Below are 21,424 nucleotides of genomic sequence, written 5' to 3' on the forward strand. Positions count from 1 at the left end.
AAACTTTTGTCTTTTAAAACATGCCAGCACAAACAGCATTGTGACATTCCAGCTTCACTGTTTTCAGCAACTGCCTACCACATCCGTTTGAAAACAATTTCTTAAAGCATCAGTCCTTTGTATTTCTCCTTGTGAGCTGAGTCTTATGGTTGGTTCTTCCCCAATTTAAATATTTTGATATATCAGCTGGTTCAGTCCCTAGGAAGTGCATGGTGGTTTCATCTGTCTCAGAGGAGCACCATAAGCAATTTGCTATGGACTCATTCCTTTTCAAAAATTTTTTTGTGCACCATAGCTGTGATTTCCATTCAAATCCTTCATATAGAAAACCATTTCTCCTCACAACTCTGCTTTGAGCATGTGCTGAGGAAAGAGACCTATTTATTCAGGAGATGCCATTTTAACACAGTCACTTCTCCACAGTAAATTTACCTTTTAAAGCAGTAGTTCTGCTGAAAAATAGCCTGCCCTAATAAAATTACTTATACTTACTCTTGGGCCGACTCCTCCAATAGGTCCAGGTGGTCCTACTTCTCCCTAAAAGAAATCAGAACTTCAATAATCTTGATGCCAAGTCTAGCTTTGAAAAAATAAAATCTACAGATAACTGTTTGTATTTATCTCATAATCTTAAATCTGCTCCATATGTGTTTGTACGATTCCAAGTCTGATTAGAAACACGGTAAGAGAGACTAACTGATTTCACACAAATTCATTAGCCAGAAAGCCATGTCCTGTGTAGCTGCTAGATGCAGCCAGAAAGGCTGTGAAACTGTTGGTACACCGACCATTATAGCAATACTTTCACAATTTTGAGCAGGGAGAGACTTGGCAATGATGGGTCAACCTCTGTGTCTGCCCTGTAGTTCCTTTCTTTTAGCAACATTTGACACTTCATGACTATAAAACCAGTAGGAATATTCCTGCTTTTCTCTTCCATGTTGCTATTGCACGGCCACTAAGTTAGTCAAGCCATTTTGCCAGGGTTTATCCTTGTCTTTTCTCAGGGATGGAGGGAGGTCGGGGGTCAGGCTTGTCAGGTGTGTAAGAGAAGAAATCACGACACTGGGCCTGTGCTGTGCGGTGCACTGATATAATTATGCATGATGGGGAACTGCAGCGTTAACTCTTCAGGGTTCACTTATTACACAGTCATATTAAAGTATGGATTTGTATCAATGCCATGCCAGGAGGTCATGCTGTGATCATTTTATAGTTCACTGATCTTCCTCAATATGGAAGATTTTCTCCAGGGTTTGGATCCAATTATAGTTAAAGTTCAATTATAAGTTATAGGATTTCTTAATTCCTCTGTTTCCTATCTGGAGCTTCCTGGCTTCTAACTAAACAGATCATTTTGCTCTTACTCACTCAGTATCATAGAATCATCACAAAATGGTTTGGGTTGGAAGGGACTTTAAAGATCACCTAGTTCCAACCCCCCTGCCATGGGCAGGGACACCTTCCACTAGACCAGGTTGCTCAAAGCCCCGTCCAACCTGGCCTTGAACACTCCCAGGGAGGGGGCAGCCACAGCTTCTCTGGGCAACCTGTGCCAGTGTCTCACCACCCTCACAGTAGAGAATTTCTTCCTTATATCTAATCTAAATCTACCCTCTTTCAGTTTAAAGCCATTACCCCTTGTCCTATTACTACATGCTCTCCCTTTCCAGCTTTTCTGTAGGCCCTCTTTAGGTATTGGAAGGCTGCTATAAGGTCTCCCCAGAGCCTTCTCTTCTCCAGGCTGAACAACCCCATCTCCCTCAGCCTGTCTTCATACTAGAGATGCTCCAGCCCCCCGATCATCTTCATGGCCTCCTCTGGACTCATTCCAACAGGTCTATTCCCTTCTTACATTGGGGGCCCCAGAGCTGAACACAGTACTCCAGATGGGGTCTCATGAGAGTGGACGAGAGGGGAAGAATCACCTCCCTCAACCTGCTGGCCATGCTCCTCTTGATGCAGCCCAGGATACAGTTGGTTTTCTGGGCTGCAAGCTCACATTGCCAGGTCATGTTGAGCTTCTTGTCAGCCAACATCCCCAAGTCCTTCTCCTTAGGGCTGCTCTCAATCCACCCATCACCCAGCTTGTATTTGTGCTTGGGATTGCCTTGATCCATATGCAGGACCTTGCACTTGGCCCTACTGAACTTCATGAGGTTTGCACGGGACCACCTCTCAAGCCTGTCATGGAAGCCCATAATTAAGCTACTTAGAAGTTTAGGGGTCTATCCCCAGGACCACTGATTAAATTATTTCTAATGTTAATTACTTTTAGTCTAAGAGACATGAGTTTTTATTTTTAGGATGATGAATTAAGAACACTCAATACATTTACAAGATGAAGAGTTGCCTTCCTCCCCCTTCAGTCAATGTTTAACTGTCTACTAAGTGTATCTAGGATACTGTAATTAAATTGATATATGGTTTCTGTCTCTATACCACCCCCCATCCCCCATCTCCCAGTTTAACTAAAAGAACCACATCCAACTCTGGACACATATTATCTGAGATTCCACTGAAATAACTAAAATAAACCACATAATGGATGCACAGCCCCATAAGGCTGCTAAAATCTCTTTATAACACCTGTCAAAATGCAAAAGAAACTTGAAATTTTGCATGACAACACCATAAACACCTAACTATTGTTGTCTAAGTGTCTTACCCCTCACAACTTTTTCTTTTAAACATAATCTCTTGCTTGGATAATTTTTCCATCTTACCTCAACTCCTTTGGGGCCTTGTGGCCCTGGTGGCCCTCGGTCACCCAGAAGTCCCTAAACATCCAAACAAACACAGTGAGAACTTCTATCAACTAACGATCAGGTTGGTCTAGTTTATCTCCTCTTGCAAACCTGGACAGAAATGCAAAACTGAGGAAGCAGACCTCATTTCTTACCATTGTTCTTAGGATTTCCCTTATGAAGCCAGGAGAAGATGCAGCAGGATTTTAATACCTGCTGGAAAACTGGGTATCTTACAAACTTCTACTACATAGGTTTTTCTGAAACTTTTTTGTCTTTTTGGAAAGGAGATAAGAAAATATTTGAGCTCAAAAAAGAACAATTCTTTTTTTAAGATGTAAAGCACACCATTATATTAAGATTAAAGCAAACCCAATGTAACTCTTTATAGATCTTTGATTTAGGTAGTCTTTTAACATAAGATGTGGTGACAACATTGAAATTGAAATGAACTACAAAGTGTATTTAAACTACTAGCTTGTCCAAAACTACCTGTGATTTTCAGCCCTTACTTTTCTGTCAGGATTACAATCAGCTTCCCAGAAATAAAGCACCTTATCCTCTGCCAACTCCAAGTTTTCATGACTGCTCACGCCAACATTTTCAGAACTTTGTTAAAATGACTTTGCAGCTAGCAGTGTGTCAAAAATCTCGGGCATCCCAATTACAATGGTAGTAATTAGGAAAAGCACTTGACCTGGTGTAGGACAAAAAAAATAATCTGTGTAAACATATTATTAATGTTCTGGGAAAGCTAAGCTTCCCAATATCAGATAAAACAACAAGAACAAAGAAACTGGCCTTTAGGAGAGATATGATTAGCCTCTGAAGAAAGCAATGGTGGGAAAGTTCCAAGGGTAAGCCTTATTAATTGCTTACTAATGAAGCTGAAGTCTAGACAGAAGGTGCAGGCATTGGTCCAGTAACAGTTTACTTAGCACGCAAAGCAAAATGTAACAGAAAATGGAACAGGCCACCTCAAGGTACTGAGTTTCATCAGAGCCCATCAGTCTGGGAAAGACCGCGGTGGACTGCTGTTTGACATATCACCACCAAAGTGACAGGAGGACTTTTAGTAGCACTACATAAGTAATATTCTTGTGTGGTTAGTCATGAAAATTTTTTAATTGACAGAACTGATGCTTTATTCTAATAGCAAAGTACATTAGCAAATACAGCTTTCAGTACAATGTAATTGCACAGTGGAAATGTTAGCAACACTGCTACTGTACACACCCTTCTGCTTCACTTAATTGGATCCAGAAAAAAAAAAAAAAAAAATCACAGACTGTAAAATGAATATTAAGTCTAAATGAAATTTCCATCTTCCTTTTGAGGTTTCAGGCAACAAACAGAAAATGAAGGTAGTCATTAGACATGTGCCAAAGTGTCTGGAAAAAACCTGGGGGAGTCAGCAAATGGGGGTATCCCATATTTTATATATGTAACTTCCCAGCTGACCATACCTTCCAGAAGTGGTGAAACTCTTAATAGCCACTTCTATTAAATGTGTCATCCAAACAAACATAAATGAGCAGAGGAAGGAAGTTCTCAACTACTTCCATGGTACAACACACACTGCGGGAAAAACTACAGTTGTAGTCAGCATATTCTGACCATCTTTTCCTCTCACTTTTCTTGGTTACAAATCATAAATACTTGCAAGAATAACATAGGAAACAAACTAAATTATTTCAGAACTTCTTAAAACATTCTTATGCCCTTTTTTAAATGTAAGTGTGCTTTTTTTTTTTAATAAGTGGTGGATCAAGATCAAACACCTTTTAAAATACTGTTTCCAAGCTGAGTAATGTGCTGTAGACCAAATTACGTAATGAATCCTTTGAACATTATTTTAGAGAGGTCAGATTTGCTGATCACTGCACTAATTTAGGGCAAACTGACAATCCAGAATTTCTACTGGTATTTAGAGATGGCTGATCACACTCACAGAGCTTAAACTTTCCACTAAGAGGCTGAATTTCTCCCATGCCAACTGCTAAAAAATAAAGCTTACTCTGCTTTCTTGGCTTTTAAAATGGGTATTGCTTCTGAGGAAGCATAAACAAAAACATGAGGAAAAGGGCAGCACAGTAGAGAACAGTTTTCTTAAAATAAAAGCTGGAGGAAATTTTTTAAAACTGCAGTCAACACAAGACAGCTGGGAATCCCAAAAAACACACATTTCCAGTGTTATGCAGCCCTTCTCCCTTGGTACTATGAGCAGTGTAAAAATTTTTCCCGTTTGGTAATGTTCCTTCTCAAGTGTAAGCCACCAATTCTTCTTGATTAGAGCAGGCTGTCTAAGCCTTTTGTTTCTAACACCAAATGTGCTGGAGACCACTGAATCTTGTTCAACTATGTAGTTACTGTATCAAAGGAATAGAGAGTCTTAAACTTTGTAGTTTAGTACTTTTTTTGCTGGAATCTGTGAAAAGGTAATAGATCAGTAATGTAGGCATTAAGTATCAACTCAATTCTAACAAAAACATCTAATTTAACACTTTGGATATAACGTGGAATAACGCGATCTCACTTAGTGAAGAAACTGGGCAGCAACGATTAAACTGCAGTTACATCATTCATGTATCAGTTGGGAGGATTAAATTGGATCTACAGTTCAAGAACTGTTGTAATTCTCTTCTCCTATTTCCCCTAGACCCAGTCTTGCAGCAAAAGGGTTTTTTTAAGTGCCCTGGTAATTAAGAAACACAGGAGCAATGGCTACCGCAATGATCAGATATAACACATCCATATAAAGCTGTTAACATTATACATACATACAAGTTTACAAAACAATAAATCAGAACTAAAGAAAAAGTGCACACTTGTCTCTGGAACTGTCTTTTAATGTCTAGCCAATTTGCCACACCAGATAATAAGTTCTCAGCCTTCACAGTAAATTCATGTCTGAGCTACTTTGGGACAAGGCTCTTGACACCATTGAAAGATATGAGATGCAAAAAGATTGGCTATGGCTTTGGCAACTGGATTCTTTGAGATCTTCTCAAGAATGATTAACTTTTGGCATGGAGGGATTGTTACAGTCTTCCAGGTACAAATAAGACTGTATCTTTAAACTATTTACTGGTCCCTGTCCTATGTTTTCTTGAGTAGTCTGCCACAGAACTTCACACCTCTGTTGATGGGAAATCTTGTAATTTGCATCTCTGTTTATTCATGGCCAACTTGCATGTTTTGTCCTTGGACCAATGATATTATTGGTCTTGCACACTTCTTTTACCTTGCCAATTTCTGCCCTCTGGTTTACTTACAAAGGTCAAAAAGGCCCTTCATTTTGGTAGGATAAATAAGCTGCCTCTCAGAATGCAGTCATTCAAGTAGCCTTTTCTGCATCTAGTCCCACTTGATTGCGTCATTCTGGAATATAAATGCCCAGAACTGTGGTACTACTTAAAGTCTTCTTGTGCTTTGTGCAGTGGCATTAACAAGACACCTTGCCTCATGTGTTCTAGAATTTTGCTTAATTTCTAACCGCCTTATTGTGCTTTTATTTCAGAGAGATCTGGCAGTGTGTTTCCTTCTTGCCAGGTGTGAAGCTCTAAGTTTTCAGCAGGATTTATTGTTTTAGTCCTTCCATTCATCGGTCTGAAGTAAGAGAAGTGGGATGAATTAGTACAAGTGCAATTTTTAAGATCATCTAAAGAGGCTCAACTCTGTTTCATATACAAATTTCATTGCATCGTCCTTGTGCCTATTTATCAGTGAAAATACAATGTAAGAATAGTCCCAAGGCTGGTGAGTGAGGAACTTAATTAGTACTTGCCTTTCAACAACAAGAAGTCAATCTTTAGATAGTATTCAATCATCTTCCTCTGAGTTAATTTCTGACCCACTTGCACTTTCTGTCTCTACTTTTTCCATCTTAAACAAAAACTTCCCATATATGCTTTTAACCAAAGCTTCATTAAAAACTCTATACGTGTGAATTATTGCCTAAGCTTGGTCTAAAATATTATTCTACTAAAGAACAAAGGCTAAATTAATTTGGTACAGTCATTTTTTGGTAGATAAATGGTATCCATTATTATTTTATCAATTATTTAATCTGGCATGAGAATCTTACCCATTTTTCCAAATCTTTAGCTACTGTTTCTTTCAAAATTTGTTAAAAGAAAATAATGTGTATTACTCAGGTGAGACTATAGAGATGTGCGTTTAGCATGCATTTTATTTAAATATAGGTGAAATAGATGCTACTTTCTAGCTACATAGTGTTTTCTCCAAATTTCCTTGCACTTAACTTGCCATTACATGCTTCCATCTAACACAACAACTACCCTCAACTGCGTGGACAGCATTAAACATTAGATTAACTTCTTCATATAAATACCTGAGGCAAAGTACCTGTATTTTGACAGTAAGATTATCTTCTCAGAATGCCAGTGTCCATTTCTCAGAGCTTCTCCTCAGAGATTTATACTGTTTAGTGTTATTATAAATAAGTTTTCATATAGTCTTACCTTAGGACCTTCAGGGCCATTTAATCCCGGTACACCAATATCTCCTGGAAAACCCTAAAGAAATCATACAGACAAATGATTTACAGAGTAGGAATGTATTCTGTTCATTCATTTACCAAACCCAAATCACAGAAACAAGAAATAAATTTGTTCTATCATCCCAAAATGTCAAAATCCATTAAGTTTCCTTGAAAGGACTTGGATAAGTGACAGATTTTGGGCAGCTTTCATTAAACTCAATTTAGCAGATGTCAGTATGGTTTTCACTTCTTTTAGCATAAGAATTTTTATCCACTAAGCAAAGTTTGAAATTTAACCATTGGATTGGTCTTGATGCACAAACAAAAAAAAAAGTTTAGAGAGTAGTTAAAGCACTTTAATCTTTGGCCGCACTTTAAGGATGAGATCACTGCAAGATTAAGAAATGGGTAGAAAAGCCTTTTGCCTCCAAATCAGCAGGTGCTAATCCAGGTCTGGCTGGCAGTAACTGAAGGTCACCAGCATGTAGCATTATTCAGAATAAGCCTCTGTGAAACAGTGTGTGGTATAGGTCCAGCTGTTGGTAAAGAAAAAATGAATATGCAAAGGAAATGAATCAACTAAAATTGTCACCCCAAACCACCTGGCCAATAGGCACTGAGTGGGACACCATGAGGATGCCTCTATGTCAGAAGAATCCAGTGCTACAACTAGATTACTTTATAAGGAATGAGTGTATTTTAAGGAAACAAAAATGATGCAGCTAACTCTTATGCAATACAGTAGTGAGTTAAATTTCATAAACATCCAGTGAAGAAATGCTATCTTTGTGGGATAAAGTAAAGCACTGGTAATTGACTCTCTGGTTAGCACAGGGCTCACTCAGTCACCTGCCAGGACAGTATTTGATTTTGTTATTTTTATAAATTTAAATTCATTAAATCTTGCCTATATGAAAATAGGAAGTCTGCCACTGAAAAATTCTTCCTGTGAGTAAAATATTTATTACTACATCTGTGCACATCCATCGCCTAACACTAACAAAAACGAGTTTCCTTGTTCCTTAACAGAAAATTATTGCAGATCAAAAATTATAAATATCATTCTTTGCAGGCACACTTTTCCAATAACGGAAATGAAAGCATCGCACACATTCAGAACAATTTAAAGAACATCTCAAAGACCTTCCAGCATGAAATTCTCTCTGGCACCCTTCCATACTAATGCAGGCTAATACGTGCAATCATCAAAGCTTCAAGAGACAATTTTTAGGTTCTCTAAGCAAGAAAGAGGTATTAAAAAATTGCCTCACTAGGTGGATAATAGTTAATCATACTCTGTTCTTCCAGAACAGCTGAACTTCAAATACAGGTAATAACCATTTCTAATGATTATTCATAATTAGCTAACATTATTCACAAAAAAATTGCCAGAAAGGTAAAGAGAAATCATACTAAAACAAGAAGTTTAAAAGAAAATATTATTTCATCCTCAACTATCACATTAGATTAAAACTAAAAAAGTACTTAGGGCATCACTGTTCTTACTTGTAGGGCTTTCCCCTGTTTGCTTTCTATAACCTGTTCTTAACAGGCTGCAGAGACACTTATAAGTACAGATTTATATGGGATGTAAATATTTTTAGGTGTGTTTATATATTAAATAAAAAATAAATGTGAAAATCAAAATATGAGTTATGGTTTCTTTAAAAAAAAAATCGGCTTTAGCACTTGAATGCTAATGAGTACTACAGCAAACCACTGAAGAGTAAAAAAGAACTGATCTGAGTTTTCAGAATAAGTAGAACAATCCTCACACACAGCATTTCACAAAACACGGTGGTAATTTCTTTTTGCCATAAAGCAGCTAGCAGAGCTGTGCAGCAAGTCCAACTTGCCTCTAGGTGGCACATAGCATATTAGTCACATGTGACCAAGGCACCCAGACTGATACCTAAAGTACTCACATCAGCCTAGATTTCTATACAATTCATAAGACGATTTTTCAAAAATGCTGACCACACTTATCTACTGAAATACACTGAAGAGTTATGTCAATTCTTTGGAAGTTGCTAACTCATCCTTTCTTAATTTTAAATTTGCTTATTTATAGATATTAAATAGTTACCAAGGTGTGGGTTGTTTTGTACCCTAAATCTTTGTTATCCCTAAATCTTTAACTTTCTAATGTGTGAACAAGTGCTAAATGCTGACACACAGACAATTTCCCTCATGGCAATAAACATTCCAGAAAACAATCTGTCAAGAAAAATGTCTATTTAGAAAGATTTTTATCCTTTTATAAGGGAATATGTCTACTTTATTTGTGTAAATACCTGTAGAAGGAATTCAGTAAAAACTATGAGATGTAAGTATTGACAAGCACTACCACAGTTAGAATAACCATGATATTTGGAAACATTCCCATGTCAGGCAAAGTCTTAGGATGCAAAAGGGCTACTGGTCTGACAGCATCAACACTAGCAATGCATTTAAAAGTTTAAAATACTTATTTTTGTCTTTGCCGTAAAGCTGGATTTAGTCTCTTCTCAAACACTACCACAGAGAAAGTGCACATGCTATGGCAGTATTAGAACACTACTTCCAAGATGTTCTCACATTAGTAATCCAGGACACAGAGAGCTACTTAAGACAATTTCAGAAAAGGAATGAACCAGAAAGGAGTTCTTAAAACACCTCAGCAATGGCGTTTGCCATTCAGATTCTGAGTAGTGAAGTGGTATATATTTCTACCAATATCTGAACTTGCCACGAGTTACTCAGCAGCCAGCTCCCTGTGAAGCTACTCCAGATTAAAAATTCATTATTCTGCAATAAGTGAAAGGCCAGGAGATCAATGTATAGTTTCCAGCTGCAACATTATTTTCAGCAGAGACTATTTGGAACAAAACATCACTCAATAATATAACTTCTACTAAGGAAATGCAAAGTGTAGATTCTTATCTTCCCATCAGGCAGAAGCCTGGCAGCTGGTAGGTTACAAATTATTTTCAAAATCTTGCTGCAGATGTGGCCTTTAGCCAGCAAGGCACTTCAGAATTCACTCAGTTTAACCAAACTAGAGGTGGTGTCAGAAAAACCTGGAGTACCAGCTATCTCAATACAAATGCACTTCAATCTTGCTGTGAAAGCATTAATTTTATATTTAAATATATTCAGTACAAAAAGAAACATATTTATCACTCTCATTTATCTATATAATCTTTAATCAACAAAAAATGCAGGGATGATCAGACTGTTACTATGTCAGGAGATGTCTTTTTGTACTGAAGTCAGTGCTTCAGAGTGATCTGCAAAAGCTGTTCCTTTTCTTTTGTTTGTTTTCTTGTGTGGCTGCTAACATGGAAGCAGAATATCAGGAATGCTTGGAAATTACACTCCATTTCCACTAGGAATTCTCTTACATTTACAGAATCCCACTCACTCCAAGCTGTTTCCACATGACACTTGCCAGCATTGCTATTAGTCACCGACCCTCATGCCCTCTGGCTCCTCAGCAGCCCTCAATGGGATCGGGAGATGAGCGCTGGTGGAAGGGCATCACAGAGGGAAAAACCTCTCCAGGGACTGTGACAGTCCCTTCAGTTGCCAAGTTTCCCTGCTCCAACATTATTTTATTCAATCACATGCTGTGTTTCATTCGAATGAGAATTTAGAATGAATTTTCAGAAGCAATACTGACTGGATGTGGCTACTGAACTTCAACAAGATACCTTACTAGAGCTGTATTACTAATTATTATCAAATTACAAAAGGAAGATTTCTGCGTAAAACTAAAATCCCTCTAAACTGAGAAAATGAGTTGTGATTTTGTACACTCAAATAAGAAATGTTTATTATTCTTCTGAAAGGACACACTATGCAGAGATAGAATTCAATTTAAAAAATTTACTTTCTTCTCTACATAACTTTAGAAATGTCAGTATTCACACAATTAGAGGATTTTGCTCTTTGCCATTTCTACAACTGTGTGACAGTGTCAATAATGTGCTAAATACAAAGAGGAAAATAGCAAGAAAAAACTTTTGAAATAAGCTTTCTTCTGTGTATGCCAATCTAGCCAAAATGCCAGCATTTTTAAAGGGCAGAGACAGAACTTAGATTTTTTTTTTTTTTCTTCCTACAAACCTTCAATTCTGATTTTGGAAAGGGTGGAGGAAGGAATCTAACAGTACAAATTACAACTGTATAATTGCAATTGTCAGAGAACAGAAAAAAGGGCAATCATGGATTACAGCACGCAATACAGGAAAGCTTTGCAATTTACTGTTGCTAAGATGTCAGTAAAATGATGCTGATGTTGCTTTGTGCTTTTGTCTAATCACACATGGCAGATCTGTTCAGCCATGCTCACTGAAACACTAGTGATTGATTTTCTTGTGAGAGTTAGTCACTAGTTTTCCAAATGTGATGCATCATCCTTTAAAGCTATCTAGTGCATCTATATATTATATGCAACATATATTAGAATAATTGTATTTACACAAAGTAGTATCTAGTCTAGTCTACTTTATAGCATGAGCAAGGCCCTACACCAACCCTTCAAAACGTCCTTCACAGACCTGCTTGGCTGTTTGATGGCCAAGAAGGTGGCTGGTGATGCACCTGACTGACCAGCACAGCAGCACCAGCCACCAATCAACATATTAAGGACTAAGTCTTGAAGCATTCTGTAAATCTGTAATGTGAAAAATTAAAAGTTTTGGTAAGAACTTCAGTGCAGACCCACTCTGAGGATCAGGCAGGATTTCCAGAGGGAGTGTGGTGGTTTGACCTTGGCTAAATGCCACGTACCCACCAAGTCGCTCTATCACTCCCTCCCCCTTCCCCTCTTTTTTTCTCAACAGGGCAAAGAGGGGAAAGAAAAAACAACCCTTGTGGGTAAAACAAAAGCAGTTTTAATATAAGCAAAGCAAAGGTCTGTGTGTGGAAGCAAAAAAAAAGAAAACAGATTTATTCTCTACTTCCCATGAACAGGCGATGTCGGGTCTCCTCAGGAAGCAGGGCTCCAATACGCGTAGTGGTTGCCTCGGAGGACCAAGGGTGACCCCACCCCCTTCCTCCTTTCTCCCAGCTTTATACTGAGCAGATGTCATATGGTATGGAATATCCCTTTGGTCAGTTTGGGTCAGCTGTCCTGGTTGTGTCCCCTCCCAAGATCTTGCCCACCCCATCCCACTGTGGTGGGGGAAAATGTCGGAAAGAGCCTTGGTGCTGTGTAAGCACTACTCAGCAGTAGCCACAACACCAGTGTGCTATCAACACCCTGCCAGCTCCCAACATAAAACACAGCACCATGAGGGCTGCTATAGGGGAAAACCAATTCCGGCTCAGCCAGACCCAGTACAGGGAGCTTGGCACAGTTTGGTTAGAGCTACACTTCCTGTTGAACTCTGTTTAACAGTCTGTCTGCCCGGAAGACTTTCAGTAGTCAACCACAAGGTGCACCACAGAAAAAGTGGTCTCTTGGGCAATCATGGCCCAGGGAGGCCTTAGCCACCTGAGCAATTACTTTCACAAGACTCAGAAATCAAGCCAGTCATTCAACATCAACAACTACTTTTGTGGAACTTTCCAATACGTATAACAATGCTAAGCACTAAACTATTGTAATCACTCTGAAGTAAATATAAACAACACAGGAGGGTCACATGAATGAGCATTGTTCAACATTATTAAAAAGTCAAGGTAAATTGAATGTTTCTGCAAAATGAATACATTTCTTGAAAAAAGATCAGAAATATGTACTTATGTCAAATAAATTTATGAAAGGACCAGTTAAAGATTCTGTGGAAAGGCAAGCAGAAAGTATGAGCAATTCTACAAAAACAGTTCTTCAGATGTATGCCAGAACATGCAGTTAATTCAGCTATAAAGTTGTCTTTATTTTTATATTTGTGTCAAGTCATTTGCATGCAAGTTATTTGATGTAATATTGAAACCGAAGGCTACGTTATCACTGCACTCATGGCATTGTCTGCACAACCTCAAAACGTTATGTGATAGAATAAAACATGTATAAAAAATAAACTTTTTTAAAAAATTAACAACTCAAAGTAGCCAGTGATTCACTTAAATACGTGCCTTTTTGACTCTTTACTACTATTTGAATCCTTTTCCTTTGTAATGCTATTGCCTTGAGCATGAAACATACCAGCTGAATCCCATATGAGTACCTTCCTGAAAGAATAAGCTAACGACTTCAGATCAGAATACTGCACAGATTAAAAAAGTTCTATTGAAGATAATGACTAATGCTCCCTTTGCTCCAGATGAAACCTATTTATAATACTTAGAGCACATCTGAAGGAAACTATCACCCTCATTCTTGGGGGATAATTAAATGTGATTCGGAGAGCAAAATTTAACTATAAAATATTCTGAATACATGTGGAAGCCTATTAAAACCTTGTCTAATTTAAGTCACATTAACAATAAGCATTACATACTTCATCGTACACAGTAAACACAGGCTTTGTGGGTTAAAACAGTCAGACCCAGCACTTTCCAATTGTTGTACCAATAAAATAAAGCTCTCTAGAAAGTTGAAATTTTTGCTGTTCATTTTTAGATGCTTGACAAAGCAGGAAAATGTGTAAGCTGATGAAGAACACGCTCCATAAATTGCTCACTAAAGACATCCAGTCCTTTGTGAGCAGCACGCATTCAGGCGCGCAACAGTCCCTGGCTCTGTGGCAACATACCCAGAAGAGAATTTGGCTTGACACTGCAAGACTTCTGAACTGAAGAAAATGCACTTGGCAGCCAACCCTCATACGGCCGCCCAGAGAGCGAGCACAAGACCTCTGTCCCTCCCTCTACTCGCTCCTGCCCATCACCACTGCAGTTCTCAAGTAGACCCTGGCTATGAGTGGGTGGCTTATTTCAACTCTGATCTGGTGTACCTAGGCTGCACAGCTGCAGAGGAAAGATTTAGGAAGCAATTCACTGCTGACCTGCATATAAAAAGCCAAAAAACCCAGGAGGATGAATGAAGCCTGCCAGGCCTTCTCCCACTGTTGTGTGCAGAGATAACTATAGACTTCAGCTGCTATAGTGCCTGATTTACAGCAGTTTACACAGGAAGAAAATTAGGGATATGGCTGCTTATTCTTTATACTGGAAATGAAATACATGCTCAAATGTGTAACTGGAGAGACCAAAGGATCCCCAGTTTCTTATTTCAAACAAGCTTGAACGTGGGGCAGGGCACATTTATAAATCCCACTGGCTTAGTGTTGGACAAAAGAGGAGGGACAGTTTAAAGTAGGATCTGACAGATGCTGTCACTGGGCAGACACAGCCTTGTTCCTCCTGCTCACAGAAATGCCAAAAAAATCCCAACATAGCCTTTTTTTTTTTTAATAAAATCTTTCCTAAAATGAATATGATATGGATTGTCATGTCCATACCAAATTCAAAGTACTCCCCTTGTACGACTCTAAGTCATCCCATTTTGCTGTTTCCCGAAACATCAAGGAGAACGTGTTGTATAGGATGTAATGTCTGTTTTCTACATGGGGCCACTGGAAGTTGGATCATTCAGATAATGAAATAGCAACAGAGAAAGCAGCCCTGTCTGACCTGCTAGCTGTTTTTTGGAAGAAGAGACATGATTAGATATATGACAGTAGGCTATTCTTGTGGGAAAATCTGCACTAATTGCTAATACTTCATATATCCAGTTGTGTTTAAATAGCTTCTGGGAACAACAACTAGCTTATTTTTATAAGACAAAGTAACAGGGAGAATAAGATACAATCTTCAGTTCTAAGCTATTTTTAAAAATTCCTTTTATTACAAAACTTCTAGGATTTCCCATTTATTCAAGATCCTGGTATACTGCTGTCCTACCTCCCTTCTATTTCTGCTATTTTGCCATATGGTGACCATGTTTTTATGAAGTAAAACAAGGCAAAACTTCTTTTACTTTATTTCGATTTGTCTTGCATGACTAAAGTTAAGAGAAACATTGCTTTGTATTTTTAAACCTGACATTTTGCAGACGATTGTTCAAATTACAATACCTGGACACTCAAGCTTTAATTATCTAACATAAAGCACTTTATCTGCCTTGTATTGGCTGAAGTAATTCTGCACCCCTGAGCAAAAGGAAATGCTGAGCTTTTCAGACAGGAAGTTTTCCCATCCATATCTGTCCTGAGGGTACTAGCCATGAATGATGAATTTCTCCTCAGGCCCAAAGGAATAGCATTCCTTGGACAGGATAAGTAACTATGAAGGACTACCACGGCAGGCATCAGGATCAACAGGACACAGGCTTCAAGATCAACAATTCACTATTAACCTGCCACAGATCTCCCTTGCTGGAAGCTACAAAATGAGAAGACATGATGTAAGGATCTTTCCTGCTAACAGTGAAGAGGCTCACAAAATCTAAAATCCTGAGCCTCAGAGGGAGGCAGTTGTGGGTAGTGTGCACAGGCTTTGGGCCTTTTTCATTCTAACTGAAGGACATGAAAATACTCTCTCCCCATTGACTAAAACATATTGGCTTATTCTGAAAAGACCATCTTGTGTTGCTACAACACATTTCCCAGTGAGTTTTCTCTCAATGAGGCTCATCTCCAATAAGAAAGTGCATTCTTTATGATTTGGAAGAGCTATTACAACAAAATAATAAAATCCAATAATTTGTTCTTTGAGGATCAGAGGCCTTGGGCTCCCTCTTAAAAAGGTAGGAATATAGAGCCTTGGTTAAAGGAGACATGCTCCCAGAGTTATTGTATCTTATAAGGCCAGAACAACCATCATTGCTAATACATATCTTCAGGACATACTTAAAAATGAAAAACAACCAAAGAAACATCCATTCGAGGAGGCTGATTAAAAGGAAAAAAAATCTCAGTTTTTCGCTTTCATCTATCTAGCAAATATATGTGTCTGTCTTTCCTGTACAGTCCACAGCATTTTTTCCTATAGCCCATGGTATAAATGCCAAAAAGCACTAAAATGGAACAATTCAGAGACTGACTTAGTTTCTGTGTAGACTCCCATAGTACTACACAGTTCTTGGGCAACTGCACTGCTAGATTCAAGTGACTGGCAACGCTTCCTATGTAACTGGTGTTTATTCTTTGCATTCCTGGCACATAAAGCTATTTTGTAAGAGATAAATATGCAGCCAGGCTTGGAAAATCCCACTTGTAAACCTGCTGTAGAATTCATGAATGAAAGTGTGCCTAAGAAATCACATGAGCCTCATTCAAGGTGTAATCCATAACACCTGGATTCAGAAGAGAGCAAATCCTAATGACATAGGCAAACGAGGAACTACTTTGTATTAAAGATCCTGTATACTAATATTTTGCATTAAAATTATGAGCTACAATATTTTGCAATTTATGGAAAAGAATGATATAACTGAATAAAAAGTATTTTCTAATTCAACTAAGACAACGATCTCTTGTGAAAAAAACCCATTTACCTCTGATTTTTGCAAATTACCTCTATCAAGCAATTTCTTACCTCAGGTCCTGGAGGTCCCAATGGTCCATGGGATCCAGGATCTCCAATTTTCCCCTTAAAAAAATCCAAACAGTTAGATTTTTGATGACAATTTATTTTTTTTACAACAGATTGTTATGAAGATTTTAAAAACATTTATCAAAAAGAAAGCCAACAAAAGTGCTGAGATTACTTTTCCACTAAGTAGGAAATGCTATAACTGCCTCTCTCTTTGGATTCAATTAAGACTAGTTCTTCTTCATCTCTCTTTGAAGTCACAACAAAAAATGCTCATTAGATTTAGAGAAATAAAATTGGGAGCTTTGGGATGGTCCAAATAGTTGTATTAAAAAAGCCTTGAAATATACAGCTGTTTTCACAATAAAGACTACATATTATTTAAAAGTCCAGGAAGTAACTGTTATGGATATTGGTTTACATACCTATATAGTTTAAGCATCCAATCATGGCCAAAGAAATGGCAGTTTTGTGATTAAGAATAGGAAAATTAGGTCTTTTCCACATGTGACAGTGACTCCATTACATACAAACACTGACACACCTAAAAACTGACCAAAATATTTCTCTAAATTATATCTGTTCTTCCACATTTTTAGAAGGTTGCTGCTGCTGCTACCATAACTAGGTGTTCCTTGAGCAAAATTAAAGCCTGACCTGGAAATTTTTAATTTTTGGAAGTTTTTAATTTTTAACATAAATTATTTTATCGTAAATGTATTCTACAAAGATAAACATTATATTACTTGCAGGACTGAGGTCTCACATCTTAATTTACATAAGTCAAGAAGTTGGTCACTTTTAGTTTGTGATTAAAATCCACAGCTGTTCAGAAATGGGCTAATTCACATGCTTATCTTTAAATTAAAATGCTTATATCTTTAAATGAAAAAAGGCTGAGTTTTCCCATCTAAACTTGATCAAATTTGTGTAAGTTTTTTGCAGGATTAGTGTTTATATTATAAAGTCTCTGGGACAAAGAAAGTATTTTTTATTGAGTTTAATGGCCTGTGACATTCATGAGGTCTAAGTAGGTTTATCAGATAGTGACTTGATTGCACATAAGAAAATTGAGACTGGAGTGATTAGTTCTTTAACAACATAAGTATTGGCAGCTTTTAATTATACACTGAAAAGAGGCAGATAGTGGTGCTAAAAACAGGTGAGGAAAAAGTCAGGAAACCCTGTGCAATGCCTTTTCTGCCTCAACATTTACAAACCCAGCAGAAGTGGCAGCACTGCAGATGCCTTTAAAGTTGCTAAAAATGTAAATACTGGAATTCATGACTACTCCCATCCCTGTGAGAAATGACTAGCCATTATTAATGAGATTTCCCACACTCTCTCCAAATCCAGCTAGCCCAAATGGTCATCTTGACAGCTCCCAAAGCTCTCAGTGGATTTGTTTCAAACATTACCAACATGTCTGTTCCCCCACAAAGTGACTGTCACAGAATATCTAATACCCTAAGCACTCCTTTATTAAAATCTGACACATACACTGATCTCTGTAATAAAACCTCACACATTAGGATCTGACTCACTCACTAACCAGTCACTAGAAATAAATGCAGCTTAGACCTTATTCTTTGTGCATTTTGAATTAGGTAGCTTCTAGAGGATTACATGCACTGTGAACATAGGATACAAAGAAGTATCAAATATAACAACATACAATGAGAGCAAAAATAGATGTGTAAACTTACTGGGGGTCCTGGCTTTCCTCTGATCCCTGGGGGTCCTGGTAAACCAAGAGCACCCTGAAAAAAAGCAAGCTATTAAATACATATGAACATGTATTGTTGTGATATGTTAGATGCGATAGATTGCTACACTTTGCCACCTGAAATAGACTTTGAAATAATTCTGTGGGATGAGAAATGTCTTCTAACATTCAACTTTCTTCAAAAGAGTTCTCACAGGATGTGCTATTTTGGTGACTTCTGATGTACTAGCCAAATCGGAAAGAAGATACTCATTCATCTCAGTTTCATGGTATGAAGGAGCATGCCAGACCACATGCTGCTGCTAACCACAGTTGGTCCAGGTGAGCTGCAGATGAACCTCAAGTTTCAAGGGAAAAACATCTTTTACAACAGTTTATTAGCAGGTTTCAGATCATACCATAATTCTTTTCTTGCTTGATGCATCTCTGAACATACAGCAGCCTGAATTCTGCCCATGCCCTTTAGTTGTCTTTTGTTCACTACTTTCTATAACTGTTTTAATTAGCACAGCATTTCTTAAAAATACGTTCATTCAGTGGTATCCAGTAACTTTTACTACTGCATCCTACTTTTATGCAACCAAACTGTTGCATTTTAAGAGACTTGGAAGCCTGACAAAGTTGCTGAAATTTGCACAATTTTGTAAAACAATTCAATTTAAATTACCTTGTCTCCTGGGTACCCCTGGTCTCCTGGCTCTCCTGCAAGGCCATGTTCACCCTAAACAACATATTATTTTATACAAACATATGTATATGGCTTAAAATGGGGTAATTATCAGAATTAGAGAATGAGAAAGATTAATTCAATTTAGTATTTAAAATTAACACAGATCTTTGAATGACAATGCAAGATGTTGCACTGAAGCACCCCCTCCAGGAATCCTTATAGACACACCACTGGATATTGTTATGACCAGTAGTAAGTGCTCTGTCCAGAAGTAAGTTTGTCTGAAGTACCAGATTGTGAGACTGAAGTAATTTTAGAAAATAAGTCAGAAGAGAAAAGAAATCAAAAGAAAAAAGGGAAGGCTTTGTCAAGCACATTATTTTGCTCAAGAATTAACAAAAGGAGTCTGAAAGAACTATATATCTCTAAGATAATGGAAATATTTAAATCACCTTATCACCTTTCATTCCAGGCTGTCCCACACTCCCTGGCAGGCCCTATTAAAATGAAGAAAACAAAAATCCAATGTTCATCTATAATTTGGAAAGCAGCACAGGCATCAGGCTGTGGGATCGTTTAGCACCATACCATGGGCCCTGGAATTCCTGATGGTCCACTTGGTCCCACTGGCCCAACGCCTCCCTATGAGACAGCAAGAAAGGTGACTGCAGTTAACTTTTGATGAAATGGAGTAACTTGAAGACTGGTAACAGAATGTAGCATTTTCTGCACCACAGAGAGAGACCAAAATCTTTTTCAGGCTAATTTCTCAGTGGAAAAGTATCTATATTACAAGACCTCCACCTTTACAGTTCCTAGCCACATCAGCAGAAACACAAGAAACCAAACTTCCTTCTTCTCCTGTAGATTATGTATTCAGAAGAAGCTAGCAGTGCATTAGGCAATGCAGAATAAGGAAGCTTTATTTTGTACTGCAGCTGCATATTTGGTGTCTATTCCCTCTGTCCTTAGGATTACATGGCATCACTACTCTGTAAGCATTGAATTTGGCTTAAAGAAATTATTCTACCATGAGTAGTGCCACAAAAAGTGAGTTTTACTAGGATTTCTCATCTCTCAGTGACTTCTACAAGTTAAGAAAAAGAAATGACATTCTTCAAAAATACCAAGTGTGCAAACTTAACCTAAGTTCTGATGGGCATGCTAACTTTTTCTGTTCTCATGTACTTTCAAAGCCCTTACTACCTCTATCCTTTCTGGGATTTATATGGACAGTTTTATGACTTGAAAAAGAAAAGTGAACCAGAAATTTTACAAAATTAAGAATCTTAAAAGATCAACACAGCAACAGCACTAATATCAATGAAAGATGGTGAGCTAAACATAAGAAATGATTTAGCAATAGCTAAAACTATATTACAGAGGGAAAAGTCTATCTACTTTCTGCCTATTCTAACTCTGGGAAAAAAAAAAAAAAAAAGGCAGTGCTATACCTCTGTGGCTATGCAAGAATTCAGCAACAAATATGAATAGAGAAATCTTTTGCCACTTGCTGAAAGTGATATGGAAAAGATGAGACTGACACCTACTGATTTCCAGTTCAGCACACATTCATTATTCTCTGGAGACTCTTTCAGCAATGCTCGCAAAAACTTCTGCAGCCATCAGACTCATGGCTCACTGAAGAAAAAGGAAGACTGATGACTTAGTGTCTCAATAGTGTCTGGTAAAGCTCCCAGGAAAACTGCCACTCTACATTGCTTTAGCTTTCCATGACTACTTAAATGATATATTCTGTCATGTTAGCTGATGCCAAGATAAATTGTTTACATTGCTGTCTCTTACTTGTGCTATATATTCTAGTTCAGCAAGGCATTTCTGTATTAATGATACTGTACGTTGAAACGCATACTCATGGTAACAATAGCATTGACTGAAAAATCCCAGAGGGATACTGAGCTGGTAAACTTAGCTTAAAAAAGCAATGGGAAGAAGTTCCAAAACAGCTTTACAAAATTCAGGTTGACAAAACTCCTGTCACAGTCTCCAGGCTGACCTAATTAACAGCAAAAAACTGGAACTACACAAAAATAAAACTGAAAAATGATCTCACTGATAAGAAAAGTGTTGAATTAGTAAGTCTGTCAGCTTTTTAAATCGTCCTCCATGTGCAACAGCCTTGCTATATGTTAGCACATGCTTATCAGTTTGGTTAAAACTTGCTGATAGATAGAAAACAAAAATTACTTCACCTACATAAAGCGTACCTTTTCCACCACTTCTATGTGACAAAACTAAAACAAAATTGCTTCTACCTGTCAAAAAGGTAAGAGACCAGAAAAGGAAAACTA

At 37.8% G+C, this 21,424-nt stretch overlaps 1 protein-coding gene across 1 annotated transcript in view; it reads right to left on the bottom strand.

Moving 5' to 3' along the window:
- COL24A1 (collagen type XXIV alpha 1 chain) overlaps positions 1-21,424 on the bottom strand; it is a 149,113-nt gene that overhangs the window by 74,104 nt on the left and 53,585 nt on the right. Inside the window, exons 17-24 of the mRNA XM_074877236.1 lie at positions 19,701-19,754; positions 19,565-19,609; positions 19,110-19,163; positions 18,423-18,476; positions 16,720-16,773; positions 7,232-7,285; positions 2,727-2,780; positions 493-537 (exon numbers count right to left, since the gene is read on the bottom strand). Of these exons, the coding sequence (XP_074733337.1) occupies positions 493-537; positions 2,727-2,780; positions 7,232-7,285; positions 16,720-16,773; positions 18,423-18,476; positions 19,110-19,163; positions 19,565-19,609; positions 19,701-19,754 (414 nt within the window). The remainder of the gene's footprint in view (positions 1-492; positions 538-2,726; positions 2,781-7,231; positions 7,286-16,719; positions 16,774-18,422; positions 18,477-19,109; positions 19,164-19,564; positions 19,610-19,700; positions 19,755-21,424) is intronic.

The sequence above is a fragment of the Strix uralensis genome, chromosome 8 (genome assembly GCF_047716275.1).
Source record: "Strix uralensis isolate ZFMK-TIS-50842 chromosome 8, bStrUra1, whole genome shotgun sequence".
Lineage (NCBI taxonomy): Eukaryota > Metazoa > Chordata > Aves > Strigiformes > Strigidae > Strix > Strix uralensis.